This window comes from Gordionus sp. m RMFG-2023, chromosome 2 (assembly GCF_954871325.1).
Source record: "Gordionus sp. m RMFG-2023 chromosome 2, tfGorSpeb1-WG-v2, whole genome shotgun sequence".
In the NCBI taxonomy this organism is placed as follows: domain Eukaryota; kingdom Metazoa; phylum Nematomorpha; class Gordioida; order Chordodea; family Parachordodidae; genus Gordionus; species Gordionus sp. m RMFG-2023.
The window spans coordinates 50,235,492-50,250,393 of NC_088776.1; the positions used below are offsets into that span (position 1 = coordinate 50,235,492).

General features: G+C 26.5%; 1 protein-coding gene across 1 annotated transcript; it reads left to right on the forward strand.

Annotated features, from left to right (window-relative positions):
* Window positions 1-1,025: 1,025 nt before the first annotated feature.
* Window positions 1,026-11,341, forward strand: LOC135925028 (casein kinase II subunit alpha-like). The gene is made up of 13 exons (XM_065460164.1): window positions 1,026-1,239; window positions 1,283-1,394; window positions 1,432-1,533; window positions 1,578-1,628; window positions 1,673-1,732; window positions 1,781-1,864; window positions 1,946-2,056; window positions 4,728-4,829; window positions 7,313-7,413; window positions 7,733-8,022; window positions 8,520-8,654; window positions 8,869-8,946; window positions 10,844-11,341. The coding sequence occupies exons 1-13, from the start codon at window positions 1,145-1,147 to the stop codon at window positions 10,936-10,938; spliced, it is 1,416 nt and encodes a 471-aa protein (XP_065316236.1). The 5' UTR covers window positions 1,026-1,144; the 3' UTR covers window positions 10,939-11,341.
* Window positions 11,342-14,902: the final 3,561 nt, after the last annotated feature.

Consider the following 14,902-nt stretch of genomic DNA (forward strand, 5'->3'; position numbering starts at 1 on the left):
TAGATAACAGAAATATATATTTTGAATATTTAACTACAAATTATTAATCTTTGTGTTATTTTTTTATTTTTATACAGAAATATATATTTTGAATATTTAACATCTTAACTTATATCATAACCTTTGTGTTATTCTTTATTTTTATATAGAAATATATATTTTGAATAATTAACTTCTTAACCTATTTTACAACCTTTGTGCTATTCTTTATTTAATTTTCATATTTTTATTTTTATAACCTTGGTATATTTAACGGAGCTATTCAAATCTCACGAGATATATTTTATCATACAAACTTTAGAAATAATATATTTTTGATGCTGATGTTTTTGATATTGTAAATACATTTAAAAGATAGTTCTCTTAACATCATGCTTAATCATCAGCCTAAGTCCCTTTTAAATGGTGTGTTATTAAGCGGTCCGGGTCGGTTTAAAAAACAGTCAGATAAAGATTTTAACCTAAATAATATTATATAAACCTCGAGATATGGCAAATAGAGGTTCACGCCAATCTGCCACCTAGGTTTACATAATATTACATTGGCTAAAATCTTAATCATACCGTTTTAAGATTGATCGAAGTAGGGCCGCTTAACAACACTACTCTTAACCACAAATAGTATCGGCACTAAGGTGCATTACTTAAAAATGGGGGGGGGGCGATTTTTATTTTATATTATCAAAAAATATGATATATTTAGAATCTAATTTTTTTAATAGGAATTTTTATAAAATCTTTAATTAAATAATATTTTAGTCACAATATACAACCGATATCTAGAGAAATGCAAAAAATATATAAATAAATTTAAAAAAATTCCTATAAATCTATCATTTCTTCGTCTTTTTTAGGGTCCTTAAGTTTAGAAACTACATAAATATAAATAATCTTTCAAATAAATATTTGTGTAGTTTATAATATTATTAAATAAAACTTTGAAAATTAGATGAGATCATTTTTTGTGTTCAAATTAAATATATAAATTAATAAAGTTTAAATGGATGAGTTATAAAAAATTTGATTCGTTTTATCATACGCCTCAAACACTATCTCTTATTATTTATAATGAAATCATGGATCGTTTGAAAAATAAATATTTGTAAATATAAAAATAACAAGGCCATATTTTACATAAAGCATAATGCCCTTACCTAGTCGAGCTAGAGTTTATGAAGATATCAACGTTCATAAACCCAGAGAATATTGGGATTATGAAACGCATGTCATAACGTGGGGGTAATTTTTTATAATATATTTTAATTATTCACTTTGTATTCAGACAACAAGACAATTACGAATTAGTTCAAAAATTAGGTAGGGGGAAATACAGCGAAGTTTTTGAGGCCGTCAACATTACCAACAATGAAAAATGTGTCGTTAAAATATTAAAAGTATGATATCAAATGATTTCAGTTTACTCTCTTTTAGCCAGTGAAAAAGAAGAAAATTAAACGGGAAATAAAAATACTCGAAAATTTACGTGGTGGCATTAATATAATAGATCTCAAAGATGTTGTTAAAGATCCAGTGGTATTTAATATATAAATTTTGTAGCTTAAATTAATTTCTTATAGTCACGGACCCCAGCACTAATATTTGAATATATCAACAACACTGATTTTAAAGTTAAAATTTAATTAAATATTTAAAAATTTATTAAAATATTTAGCAATTATATCAAACTTTAACTGATTTTGATATCAGATATTATCTATATGAAGTCTTGAAAGTAAACAATATTCAACAGATCATTTAATTTTAATATAATTTATTTTAGAGCTTGGATTATTGCCATAGTCAGGGAATAATGCACAGAGATGTTAAACCTCATAATGTTATGATTGACCATGAGAAAAGAGAGGTATATTTTGTTAATTATTTTTAATTTATTTTTATGAAATATTATATAATACCTTATTGTATATATTTATATATAATCTAGCTAAGGCTAATAGATTGGGGCCTGGCTGAATTTTATCATCCTGGGCAAGAATATAATGTTAGAGTTGCATCTAGATATTTTAAAGGTCCAGAGTTATTAGTTGATTATCAGGTATATAAAACACCAAAGTTTTAATTTAATATATATAAATCATTTAATTTATTATGTTTGGTTAATATTATAAATTTAATTATTAAAATACTTTTGATAACATATTTAATTCCTTAATTTAATTCCAACTTACATATTTACCATACCAATACCCAAAATTATAATTAACATTCATAAATTAAAAATTTTATTTGTCCTACAAAATTTTTTTTCTATAAGAATAAAAGAAAAAGTTTATATTTTATTCCTATTTCTTATCATTCTTAAAATTTTGTTGCAAAATTATCTTTATTACAAATAATAAACATAAAAGAACAAATTAGTATGGCAAGTTTCTTTAATATTAAATGACCTTTTTATGGCTTAATTTATAATCAAAATATATGTTTTATGGAAATGGAGACTGGGAAAAAATTTTAACATTTTTTACTTAACAAATTTTTTTTAAATAATTGATATCAGTTTTGGCCATGATCATATGGATATCAATAAAAAAAGAGCTATCGATGCATTTCTGATTTATAACCCTTTGCCATATAATGTTGGCACCCTGAAAAAGTTTCCAGTTATTCCATTTGTCCCTTTGGTATATCAATTAATAATTGATCAAATTTTTATTTTATTTTGATCCTAATAATGTATGCTACTTATAAGTCATAAAATGTAATTTAACAAACAATTTATTGTATTTTATGTATTTGTATGAAATAAAATAAGGCATTTGCATTGAATCTCATTAACACATGTGTTATTACTTTAAATAGTGGATATTTGCATTTTTATCAAATTGTCATCCACTTTAGGAATAGATCCTTATGAATATCTGTTAGTAAAAAAAAAGGTAGCTAAGAGAAATATTATATACTAATAAATAAATAATCGCCTAATAAATTTTTAACAAAAAGTAGGTCTGCATTTCAATTCAATTGTAGCTTCAACTTGACACATTCTTGAGGTTGTTTATTGGCAATGTTCTGAAATAGAAAACCTCGAATTGCCATCTTTTTGGCTTTCACACATTGAAATGATATAATAACCATGAATTTACAAGGGGGGTTGGAAATCTTATATACCACTTTTTGGATCTGGTTATATTATGACCAACCAATATTGCTGTCTAATAAATCAACTCTTCCCATAATGCTCTATTCATTTTTTTTGGTTTTGTGCTCATGTTCAATATCACCCTTAGATAATTTCCCATATAATGCTGATAAAAAGTCACCATTTCATTACTATTATAGATATATATATACTCCTTCAATATTTCCCATGTATTTAAAGGATGACCTTTTGATCTCTTTTTTTTATTTTGATCTCCGTGGGAAATTTGCAATTTGGGATTCTATTCTTTCTTACTGTACCAAGACTTGTTTACACTTATAAATATACTTAAAAAGTTAAAGATATAATCGATTTATTATGTTTGCTAAATATCAAAAGATGTATTGAGTTATAGTAATTGTCAAAATATAGCTTATAATTTTGATTTAAAGGTATTGTTTAGCTTAAACCCACAACTATACAGTTCTTGAATCAACCAAATATTAAAGAACTCATAAATATTACTATAATGGTTAAGAAATATACATATTCTCATGTCAATTGTCCAGTTACCATTCATAAAAGACTAATGGAAGGATGTAATTGGCAATGACCTTATAAAAAAGACTATGACTATCAGAAAATTGCAAAGCATTTGATCCATTCTTCATTTTAATAATTTTATATCAAAGGGTCAATGACCATAATAGGCTTATAAAAGTATTCTCAAGTGTGAATCACTTTCAAAATAGGTTTCGTATAATTCCTAAAGGGGAATACTTATCAATCAATGAACAAATTCAATTGATCATATACATTTAAAACAATATATGCCAATGAAGCCTCACAAATGGGGCTTCAATTCTTCATTCTTTGCTTTTTTGGATTTGCCTATAAGTTTGAGCTGTACATTCTGAGTAGGAAAATATTCTGGAAGAAGACCAATAACAGAACTAGATTTATGAGCGCCCAGCAATATTGTTGTGCATAAAATTTATTAGGTTATTTTTATTTATTCATATATTATATTTTTACTTAGATAAAAAAAAGAAGGGGGCTTACATCTTTTGTACCATCAACATATATTTGCAAAAATCAAACATTTCCCAGAAGGAAAGATGCTCGACAAAGGTGAATAAATCTACTAAGCAAAGGCATTACACTTATAAAATGTGTGAAATTCTATTGTACACTATGTCTCCATGCTAATAAAAATTGTTTGTTAAATACATTTTGTGTGAATATATGTTTAGGAATTTTTTAAGATCATGCAAACCTTATATGATAAAGGTTAAAATCTAATTAAAAATTATGAAAAATGTCAATTTTGAAATATTGGAAAAAGTTAACATTAAATACTCGCATAAGAATTTATATTAAATAAATGATTTTTACATAAAAGGAATGTTACTTATAAGGCACTATTAAAATTTCCATGCCAAAATAATATTTACCTTTAAGTTAGGCTAGAAAATATACTATGTGACTGATTAGTAGTCATATCTAATAAGGGGTATCTTAAAAATTGATTAGAAGTTTATTTTTTTTCTAAATAATACACACCCTACATTTATAATTTAAAAAATCAAAACCTGAATATAAATGTTAACATAACAAATATTTCAAGCAATATGACTATTCCTTAGACTTATGGAGTTTGGGATGCATGCTAGCCAGTATGATATTTCGTAAAGAACCTTTCTTCCATGGGCATGATAATGATGACCAAGTTTTAATTTTTATTGCTTATATTGAGTGCTTAAATGTTACTTAGAAGGTATAGCATTTTGGTTAGAGATTGATATAAACTGTCACAACTAAATAGCCTATACCTCATAATTATTTTTACCATCACTGGATAAAAATTATTTTTTAGTTATCTGCCCCTGCCTGTAATAATTTTTTCATGAAAGGGAATGACATAAATTTGCCTGATTATCATTTAAAAAATTTTCATCTGGCTCTAAGCTATTTTTGCTTTGCTCATACACTGGGCTTTTTTTCCCTGGTGACCTCTTGTCATTATTTTTATGTTACTCTGTGGGAAATAGTTACACAAACTATTTGTTTGCAAAAAAATGGTCACAACTTGTTATATTACTTTTCAAAATAGTAGCCTTAAATTAAATGTTAGAAAAATTTCCTAGATATTATCTTAAATAAAAGCTATATACTATAATTATAATTGAAAATTGCTGTTATCAATAAAAATCATGAAAATTTAGAATTTACTAAATAAATTATCTTATAAAATATACATTTTTTAATATATTTTAACTTTGGTTTTCAAAATTTTAATAATAAACATGAATGTTTAGACTTAACACAACTTTTGCAGTGTTAAAGTTACATTCAATTAGTGCCAATGATGGAGTGTAAGTGTCAGAAGTGTTACACAAAATTTTAGAAACTTCCAAAAAATAAAAAAGTGATATAAAAAATATTATGAAGCTCATGACAAATCGACCTTAATAATCCCAAAACAACACCAATTTTAAACCATTAGTATATCATCATAGATAAACATGGTTAGAATTCATATAAGGACAAAAGTTATGCTATTAATTATATTGAAATGTTAAATAAAATGCAAATAATAAGTGTTATTATTGTTAAGTGCATGTACAGCCCATTAAAAAAATATTTTCAAAAATAAGCCCCACTTAAGTCCATGCAATAATTTATTGAAGCAATTTTATTGGCCAATATTTGGCAACATAATTTTAAAAATTGAGACTGCTTACCTTTCCATTAGCCCAGACTAGTTTGTTCATTTTTCTTCCAGCATCATTCCAATTTAATAAAAGCTGACTTTAAGCCTACTGATCCCTGATTTATATTATTTTAAGGGATGCACTAATACCAAAGGCAATACTTTGCCAAACAATAACAATCCAAAATTTTATTATTATTTTTTTAATTCTTAAATTTCTCATTTATTAATTATTTTTGTTATTCCAATTCTTTTTCACAAGATAGTTAATTTAAATCAATAATATTAAATAATTTGTAAACTAACAAATCAAAAAATAAAATTAATATAATTTTGGGCTTTTTTTATATAGATAAATAATTTTTACTATAGTAAATTGTTGCAATATAAATCAGTGATATGGGCATAAGTTTCCATGAATATTTTATATAGGAAACAGTAGTTTCTCTTTTGAATTAACCTAGTTCTCACTATTTCTTAAATAATTACTTTTAAGGCCTTAAATCTATAGCAATATATAACTTACAACTAAGGGTGTTCAAATCCTGATTTAGGTATATTTTTAAAACGACCCAATTAAGATTTTATTCATAATTACGTAAGCCTGGATTTGCTCATAGATGAGAGAAAGGGTTAGACAACTACAATTCTCTATTACTTAATATTATTTTGGCTAAAATCTTGATTGGTTAATTTTTAAAATCAACATGAATTGGGCTTTTTAACACCAAAGAAGCCACTTACTTAATCAACAGTGCTACCTGGCATCTATATAACAACTACATCAAGAAATCATCCACTTAATATAACACAACCCTGATTTGGCACCTTTTCCATTTTATTTCAAACCATACCACTATTCATTCATTACAGTTATTATAATTGCTAGCTTATAAGCAGTAATAGAAGCTCAGAGAACCCATTTGTTGGGTTTTGCATTTAATAATACATACTATCTTTTGCTCAATTGAAATTGCAAAAGAAATAAAGCAGAAGAGAACCTAAAATTGAATTTTGTTTTACACTATATATAACAGAGTTGTTAAAAGATACTTTTTAAATGGATCTAGATACAGATACAACGTGTAAAATAATATCTAGATACAGATTATTTAATCAAAAATCTATCTAGATACAGATACCACATTTTTATATCTAGAGTATCTAGATCCTTTAACAACTCTGATATATAATAACCATGAATTTGCATAACAATGGTTGTTAAAATTAAAACAAATGTTATATATACAAATCAATATATAATATATTAAACTATCTACTAACGATTTTTGCATATCAAATTTTATTAAATCTTTATTTGCATAACCTTCCAATATGACATGTACTATCCATCAATTTTGTAAAATCTTATTTATGAGTGAGCGCCTTTCACATAATTAGCTTACCACCATTTCTTGATGGTTAATTTTTATATCTAAATATGACAGTATAATTAATCAGAGATATTATTTTTATGTCTCATAAATATTATGTTAAAGCTTGTTAGAATAGCTAAAGTTCTAGGGACAGAAGAACTATACGATTATCTGGACAAATACGAAATTCAATTGAGTCCTAGGTTCAACGAGAAATTGGGGAGGTAAATTTATTTTACCTTATTTTTTTTATATATTCATAATAATCTGTTTATTGGCAAATACATCATATGCTAGAAAATAGCTTAGTAGTTAATGTGAAGAATTTATAATAGGCACAAATTTTAATCATTTATTAAATTATATAGTATTAGTTATTAATTACATTGATTCTCTCTTATCAGGTGTCACTATCTTTCATTTATTTACTCCTCTCAACCATATGTCACTACTTCTTCCTTGAACCTTTTTATTTGTGCCTTAAATTCTCTTGCAATCATACATTCCTTAATCTTAAATCTTCCCAACTCGTTCCATTATAAGACACTCTAAAAAGCGTTGGGAAAGATTCGTTCATACAGAAAATTCTCACCTGGTTTCACCTGAAGCACTAGACTTCCTTGATCGGGTTCTCATATACGACCATGCAAAGAGACTCACAGCTCGGGAAGCGATGTCTCACCCTTACTTTACCCCAGTAGCCTCTAACAATAAGAATAACTCATTGCCAGTAGCCGGAAATTTTGACATGAAATTGGATGTTGGGACACAATTTAATCCATTAGAGGACATAGGTGGGAGTAAAGGCAGAGAAGATATTAACAATCAAAATGGTAATTACAAAATTTATTTATTACACGTTCCTATTATAATACCAGGGACCTGCATAAATACCATTTAAAAAAAAGACCTGGCTCAGGATTTTTAAAAAATATTCTGGCCTGGTTTGGATTTTTTTTCAACATTTTTTTCGGCCCAGCCCAGTTTTTTTAAAATAAAAAATTTTCAGGCCTGGCCCGGATTTTTTAAAAAAATGTTATATTTAATTTTGATTTTTATAACTAATAATAGCGATTTCAAATATTTGGTATTAAAATATATAGCCCAGCCTGGTCCGGATATTTTTTTAAAAAAATTTCAGGCCCGGCCCAGATATATTTTAAAAAAAATTAGGCCAGGCCTGCAGGTCCCTGATAAATACATAAGGCCTTTATACGCGTTTTAAAATTTATAATACTAGAAATGAATAGAGAGTAAATATCAATTCACTATACATATAAAATCAAAGATGAATATAAGATAAGAAAAAAAAACAACACATAAAAATTAGGTCCTGTGAATGTGATTCACTATCCCGCTAATCAAGATGCTGGAGATTTCGACCAAATCAACGAAAATTCTGTCAAGGATGGCGATGGTGTCAAGGCTTTTTTAGCGCCATCATCATCGGACAATTCGGATTCTAGTAAGAGAAAAAAATATATATGTGATTGGGGGCCAAAACTTTAGAGTACGAAGTTTACCAACTAGTGTTTAAAATAAAAATCGATAGTCTTCTTTTATTTGCAATTTGTAAAGAATATTTTCTATATCATTTTTGTACAATATGTTCCTTTTCATATTTTTAATTAAAATAAAGTCAGTCTACCTTTATCTAAATTAAATTTTTTATTACTTAGTAACCCCTTCACCATCAATAAATGTGTCCTTTTCGACGACTAAAAAGAGTGAGCCTATGCATTCGCTTAAAGAACTAGGTTGTATCTTTACCTGAAATTTTTTTTTAGTTTTTTTTCGCTCCAAATTATCATGCTTTATCATTATAATAGAGATGCACGATACATGAAGTTGACATTATTTTAAGAATCAACTGATTTCTAAAATTAATTTAACTAAAGTTTAGATTTTTTAAAATTTAGATAGGGCTCATATGAAAAATAACCTTTAAATTCTTATTTGTAGGACACAGCTTTATAATTAGATTTGAAGATGGGCCAGAACCTACCCATGGGCATTTCTGAAAAGATTTATTTACGCTAATTAGTCAATATTTTATGAAAGAATACTACAATGATTGGCCTAATTTTAAGCTTAAAAAGAATGAAAAATTACTCTGGTCCAAAGATATCTTTCACATGCCTGGCCTGACCAGATATTTTTGCCAGGCTTCAGGTCTGAATTGCATATTTCAATTTGCACATGTTCCTTTTTTAGGTTTTTAAACGTAGATATTAAAATAATTTAAATATAAAATATGTCCTAAGGAATTAACAATTCGGAATTCAATAGTAAAAAAAAGAGAAGAACCAGATTGTCCATTAACTAGTAACACTAATACCTGTGTTTCAGTATGGTATTGGATCATTTTTAAAGGTGCTATTAAAAAATTTAACCATTCATATTGATTTTAATTCAATAAAATTCAGTATTTAAAAGTCAATCACAAATTGCAACAAATTAGTCAAATGATAAATATAAAGATTATAGCCATAAACCACAACTTCAAGAATATTGTTTTGGAGGGAATTTTTTATGAGATGCTTAAATATTTACATAATCGTAATTATAGAGAGAGTTAGTATGCATGTATTAAATTATATATTTAAAAGGAGAATATATAAGAATTTTCTGTACTATTAAACAGTTGGTTACTCACTGAATACGGGGAAATTTTTGATATTATTTTTTTTATATAAAATAATAAATAAATAAACGGAGTATATTTAAAAATTTAAAAAAACTTGTGAAAATTTTCATAATTTCACAATAAAAACAAGGCGTGTTCTATGAAGCTATTAAGTTATGACTATTAAATCAAATACTAAATTATTAATCAATTTTTTAGAATAATTTTTTTTTTGTGAAAAAGGTTGATATTTCAGAGAAGAAATAGTTATTTTTAGATTTATAAAATATAAGTAAGCACTTGTTTAATTTGGGGCATTGTTGGGTTTGAAATCTTTGAAATTGAATGACCCATAAAATTAAATATAATTTAATTGATACTCATATATATAATATTGTTTTCAGTTATTATAATTTTATTAAAATTGTATCGCATAAATTACAAACAATAAAATAGTAAGGACTATTAAATCAAATACTAAATAATTAATCAACTTATTAGAATAAAAAAAATTTTATGGAAAAAGGTTAACATTTCAAAAAAGAAATAGTTATTTTTAGATTTAAAAGTAAGCACTTGTTTAATTTGGGCATCGTTAGGTTTAAAATTGTTGAAATTGAATGACCCATAAAATTAAATATAATTTAATTGATATTCTTATATATAATATTGTTTTCAGTCATTATAATTTTATAAAATTGTATTGCTCAAATTATTAAAATACCAAATTAGACAATTTATAGCTAAATTGTTAAAATTAAAATATGACTTCATTCTACCAGACCAAACAATAAAAAAAATTTTTAAATTTAAAAAAAAAAATAATGTTAAAAATTTCCCCGTGATTCAGTGAGTTACCGAATTGTTATATATAAGGAACCGGTTTTAAAACCCAATAAAATCTGTAAGAATAACTGATCCTAATATTCAGTTTTACATATATTAGAATCGAAAATCTGAAATCGTACATCTCTAACCATAATTTAGCCTACTTTTGTACGATTTATAATTTTTTTATTATTAATCAGTGGCACCACCAACAAATGAACCCTTTTCAGTGATGAAAAAGATCAAGACTCCATATTCACTCGAACCACTTAAAAAAGGTCGCATCCTTACCTGAAAAAACATTCTATTTCCCTTTCACAACACAATTTTGAAGGAGAAAATTTACTTACATTGCATCCTAACTCTTTATTCCCCGAATATGAAATTACAATTTTTGTTTGTTTTTATTCATAATTTCTCCGCTTTTTTTAACGTGTGATTAAATGTCATTAAATATATTGACCACATTTATTTACATGTATTCATCAGTGCGTTTAGAAAAATGATTTCATGAATTTCTTAAAAATTATTTTTCATCGTTTTATTATATCTCTTCCCTCCCATAAATTTTTCTTATATTATGTATAAAGATTTATTTAAACTTTTTTTTCCTTATGTTTTTTTAGACTTAATTTGATATTAAAAATAACTTTTTTAATAATATGAATATTAAATTTATGACACAACTAATGCATTATTTTGTTTACCCATTTCGATTATATATTATACCATTACTATATATAATAAATTTATTTACCAAATTATTTTACTAAAAATTCTTATTGTGTATCATTAGAATGTTTTAGAACTAGTGACAACAACTTTATTCGCATCCCCTCCCCCATCCTTCGAATACTTTTGGATATTATCTAAAGTTTACCTTTTTTTAGATATATAATAGTCCTTTTTAATCAGTTATTTTGAATATATTATGCTAAATTTTAAGCTTTCTTTTCATTTTAAAATTATATAAGTATCATGTAATAATTTGATTATTTTTTTTATCAAAGTACTATTTTTAGGTTCACTACTAGTTGGTATGATCTAATCAAATTCTGTTAAACCTAGTTTTTAGCAGAAACTATTACATAGCTCTTGGGTTTCGTCCAAAATATAGTTTATATGGGTCACTACTTATTGTAGTCATTCTAAGATCAGTTTTCTAATTTGCATAAGCAACTAAATTAACTTAAGTGGATATTTTTAATTACCGTAAAAGACATTTTGGCAATTTCTTTCAGTAAAATAAACGGCATTTTAAATACTTTATTCGACTAGGTTTTAAAGCAATCAAAACGGCTTAAAATTTCACAGTAAAAAATAATACTCGACAAAGTTACTAAACTAAAGATTTGAAATGGAAATTATTTTTTTAATTTCTCCATTTTTTATTAAAAAAATATATTTGTAAAACCAAAACCAATGACGAAATTTACACTTGAGTATTTTTTTCATGCCCGATTTGCACACTCAAAAAGGTAATAAAAGTTATGTTCAGCATAAATTTTTTTTCAAAAAAGTCCCGGGAAATTATATGCTTCACACACTATTTAATCACATTTTTTCAAAATATTTACAAATTTCAAAATTCATTGAGGGAATTCAATAATATAATATTGGGAGAAGACCTCCTTTTTAAGAACATTTTATGGAAGTTGAATTTAAAAACGACCTATAAATCATCTAATAATGATTAATGAAACGATCCTCCCGAAAAAATTTGAAAATCAAAATATTACGATCTGAATAAGTGCAAATTCATGACAGATATTTCATATCCAAAGCAAGCCTGTAACTGTAAGGAGGGTTGGGCTAATTTTCAAAAATCTGTATTTGAATATAAGCAACTGCAAATACACTTCAAAAAAAAGCAATTGAATATAAATATAAAATATACTCACAAAATTTTTTCGAAAAAAGTATTTGAAGTCGATTTTTATAATAAGAATAAAAATTAAGGTGAACATTCTCTAATTAGATTTCTATATTTATCATTAAAATATTTAGTGACATGGAAAATGTTTAGAAGCTAGCAATTCGCAATAAAGATATAAGGTTAAAAAGACTTACAGGTAAAGTGGGATTTATTATGGAACACATTTTCCTAATATTATTAGAGACCTGCAAGTCCGGGTACCCGGGCCGCATTTTAATTCGTCATTATTAGCTATAAAAATATAATATATTTTAATCCATGCTGGGTCTGAATATATAAAAACTGAGCCGAAATTTTTATTAAAAATCCGGTGTGCAGATCTGATTATTTTCACAATATATTCTCTTTTATTAATTTATATTTATAAATATTCATTTTGAGAAAATATGTATTTTCTAAAATATTTATGCTATCTATGGTTCATATATGTGTCAAATATTATCTACAACTTCCACGTGAATAAGTTTTATATTACATATCTCAACAGAACTATGCTTGGTTTTGACATTTAAAAAAACCATTAATCTGGGAAATTATAAGGAAAATTGTCCCTCATTTATCTTTACTAAAATTTTTACCAATATTAGAAGAATGCTCTAATATGAGAGCGATTCTCGCTAAACATTAAATGAAGTCCATTTATGTAAACAAATTAGTAAAATTTCGTCAACGCACTGAAGATGATACAATGATAATCAAAACCCTAAAAACAGGACATTCTTTTACAGGAATGATTTATTATGCTGCCACTACATAAGCTAGGCTTAATTCTAGATCCGAATTTCAAGTCTTAGGTTTTTAATAGATGAAGAAAAAGAAGATATATATATATTAAACCTTAAAATGCTAAATGAATAAAATTAGATATGCATAAGTATCTAATTCTTCTTACACATAAAAATCACGTATTCCAAGTGAAACATTAAGAGAATTTCAGGCGATTATGATGAAGCATCAACATCTACCGATAAAAGTTGTGAGAATGAACTTAAAAGATTCATCGCTCATAAAAATGACAATATTTTGAAGTTTTGGGAGCAGGAAAATTCATTTCCTTTTTTGAGAAAATTAGCTAATAAAATTTTGTTAAACCCAGCAAGCTCTTATAGTGAAATGTACAATTAATCTTCTTATTAGAAGAATGGCGAACACAATTGAAATATGACAACATAGATATTACTCTTTTTCTAAATAAAATTCGATTACCTTATTTCGAGTCTTGATATGAATTTTTATATGTTAATCCATTTAGCAATCTTAAACTTGAATTGGACAATACGAGCTCAGCTATGCTCTATGTAACAGGCTCAACATTCCCTTTTAATTACCATATAAATGCAGCAAATGTCATGATGATGATAATATGACGCTTCATCCTTTACATTGCAATCGTAATCCCGGCACTCGAGGTGCAATGGTCATTCCCAATGGTAGGCGATTGTGTTACACTAATTCCATGGTCACAAGGAAAGTTTATTGGGATTTTTCTTGTTTGGACATAAGGACGCTCTGAACGGAGGTCAATATTTTACTATCACCAAATGCAGTGCTGATTCTTCTAATTACATATTCATACCAATCATCTGCTCCACTTTGACAACATATGATGATTTGGCAAAAAAGTTTTTTAAAGACGTTGGCAGCCTAATCAGATATTCTGGAGAACCTCGCAAAGGCTTTTACTTAAGGTAGAGGATAGCAATAGCTATTATTAAGGCTAATTATAGTTCGATCTCTCCTGATGATTGGAGGAAGAGGATTTTGAATAATTATGCTGGTTCCGCTTTTATTTATTTTGTTTTATTATTTATGCTCAATATTGTCTTTTTATTATGATTTCTTTTTCTAATTCGTAATAAAAAAAAATTCAAAAATTGTAATTATTTATGTCAGTCTTGTTAACGCTCCTTTTTAAAAGTAGCGACTCCCGCTCCCGCTCCTACCTTCTCAAAAGGAGCGAACTCCCGCTCTCGCTACTACATATTAAAAGGAGCGCTCCCGCTCCAACTAATGGAGTGCCGCTCCATAACCGCTCCTTTGATTTTCATTTTTTTAGAAGGTACACGAAACAAAATCATATTTTTTTATCAAAACGTTTTATTTATATTATATGATATATCAAAATATTTATAATCTTTTATTAGCTTTTAAAAGTAATAAATTTTCTAAATTAGAATCTAACAAACACCCACGCTTCTCCCCTAAGACCTGTTTTGCGATACTAAACGCTCCACAGGAGCACTAGAGGGAAGCGGGGTATTGTATTTAATATAAATATTTTTTAATTCATGGAATTGTTCAAAAATAGTAATTTTGCTATCAT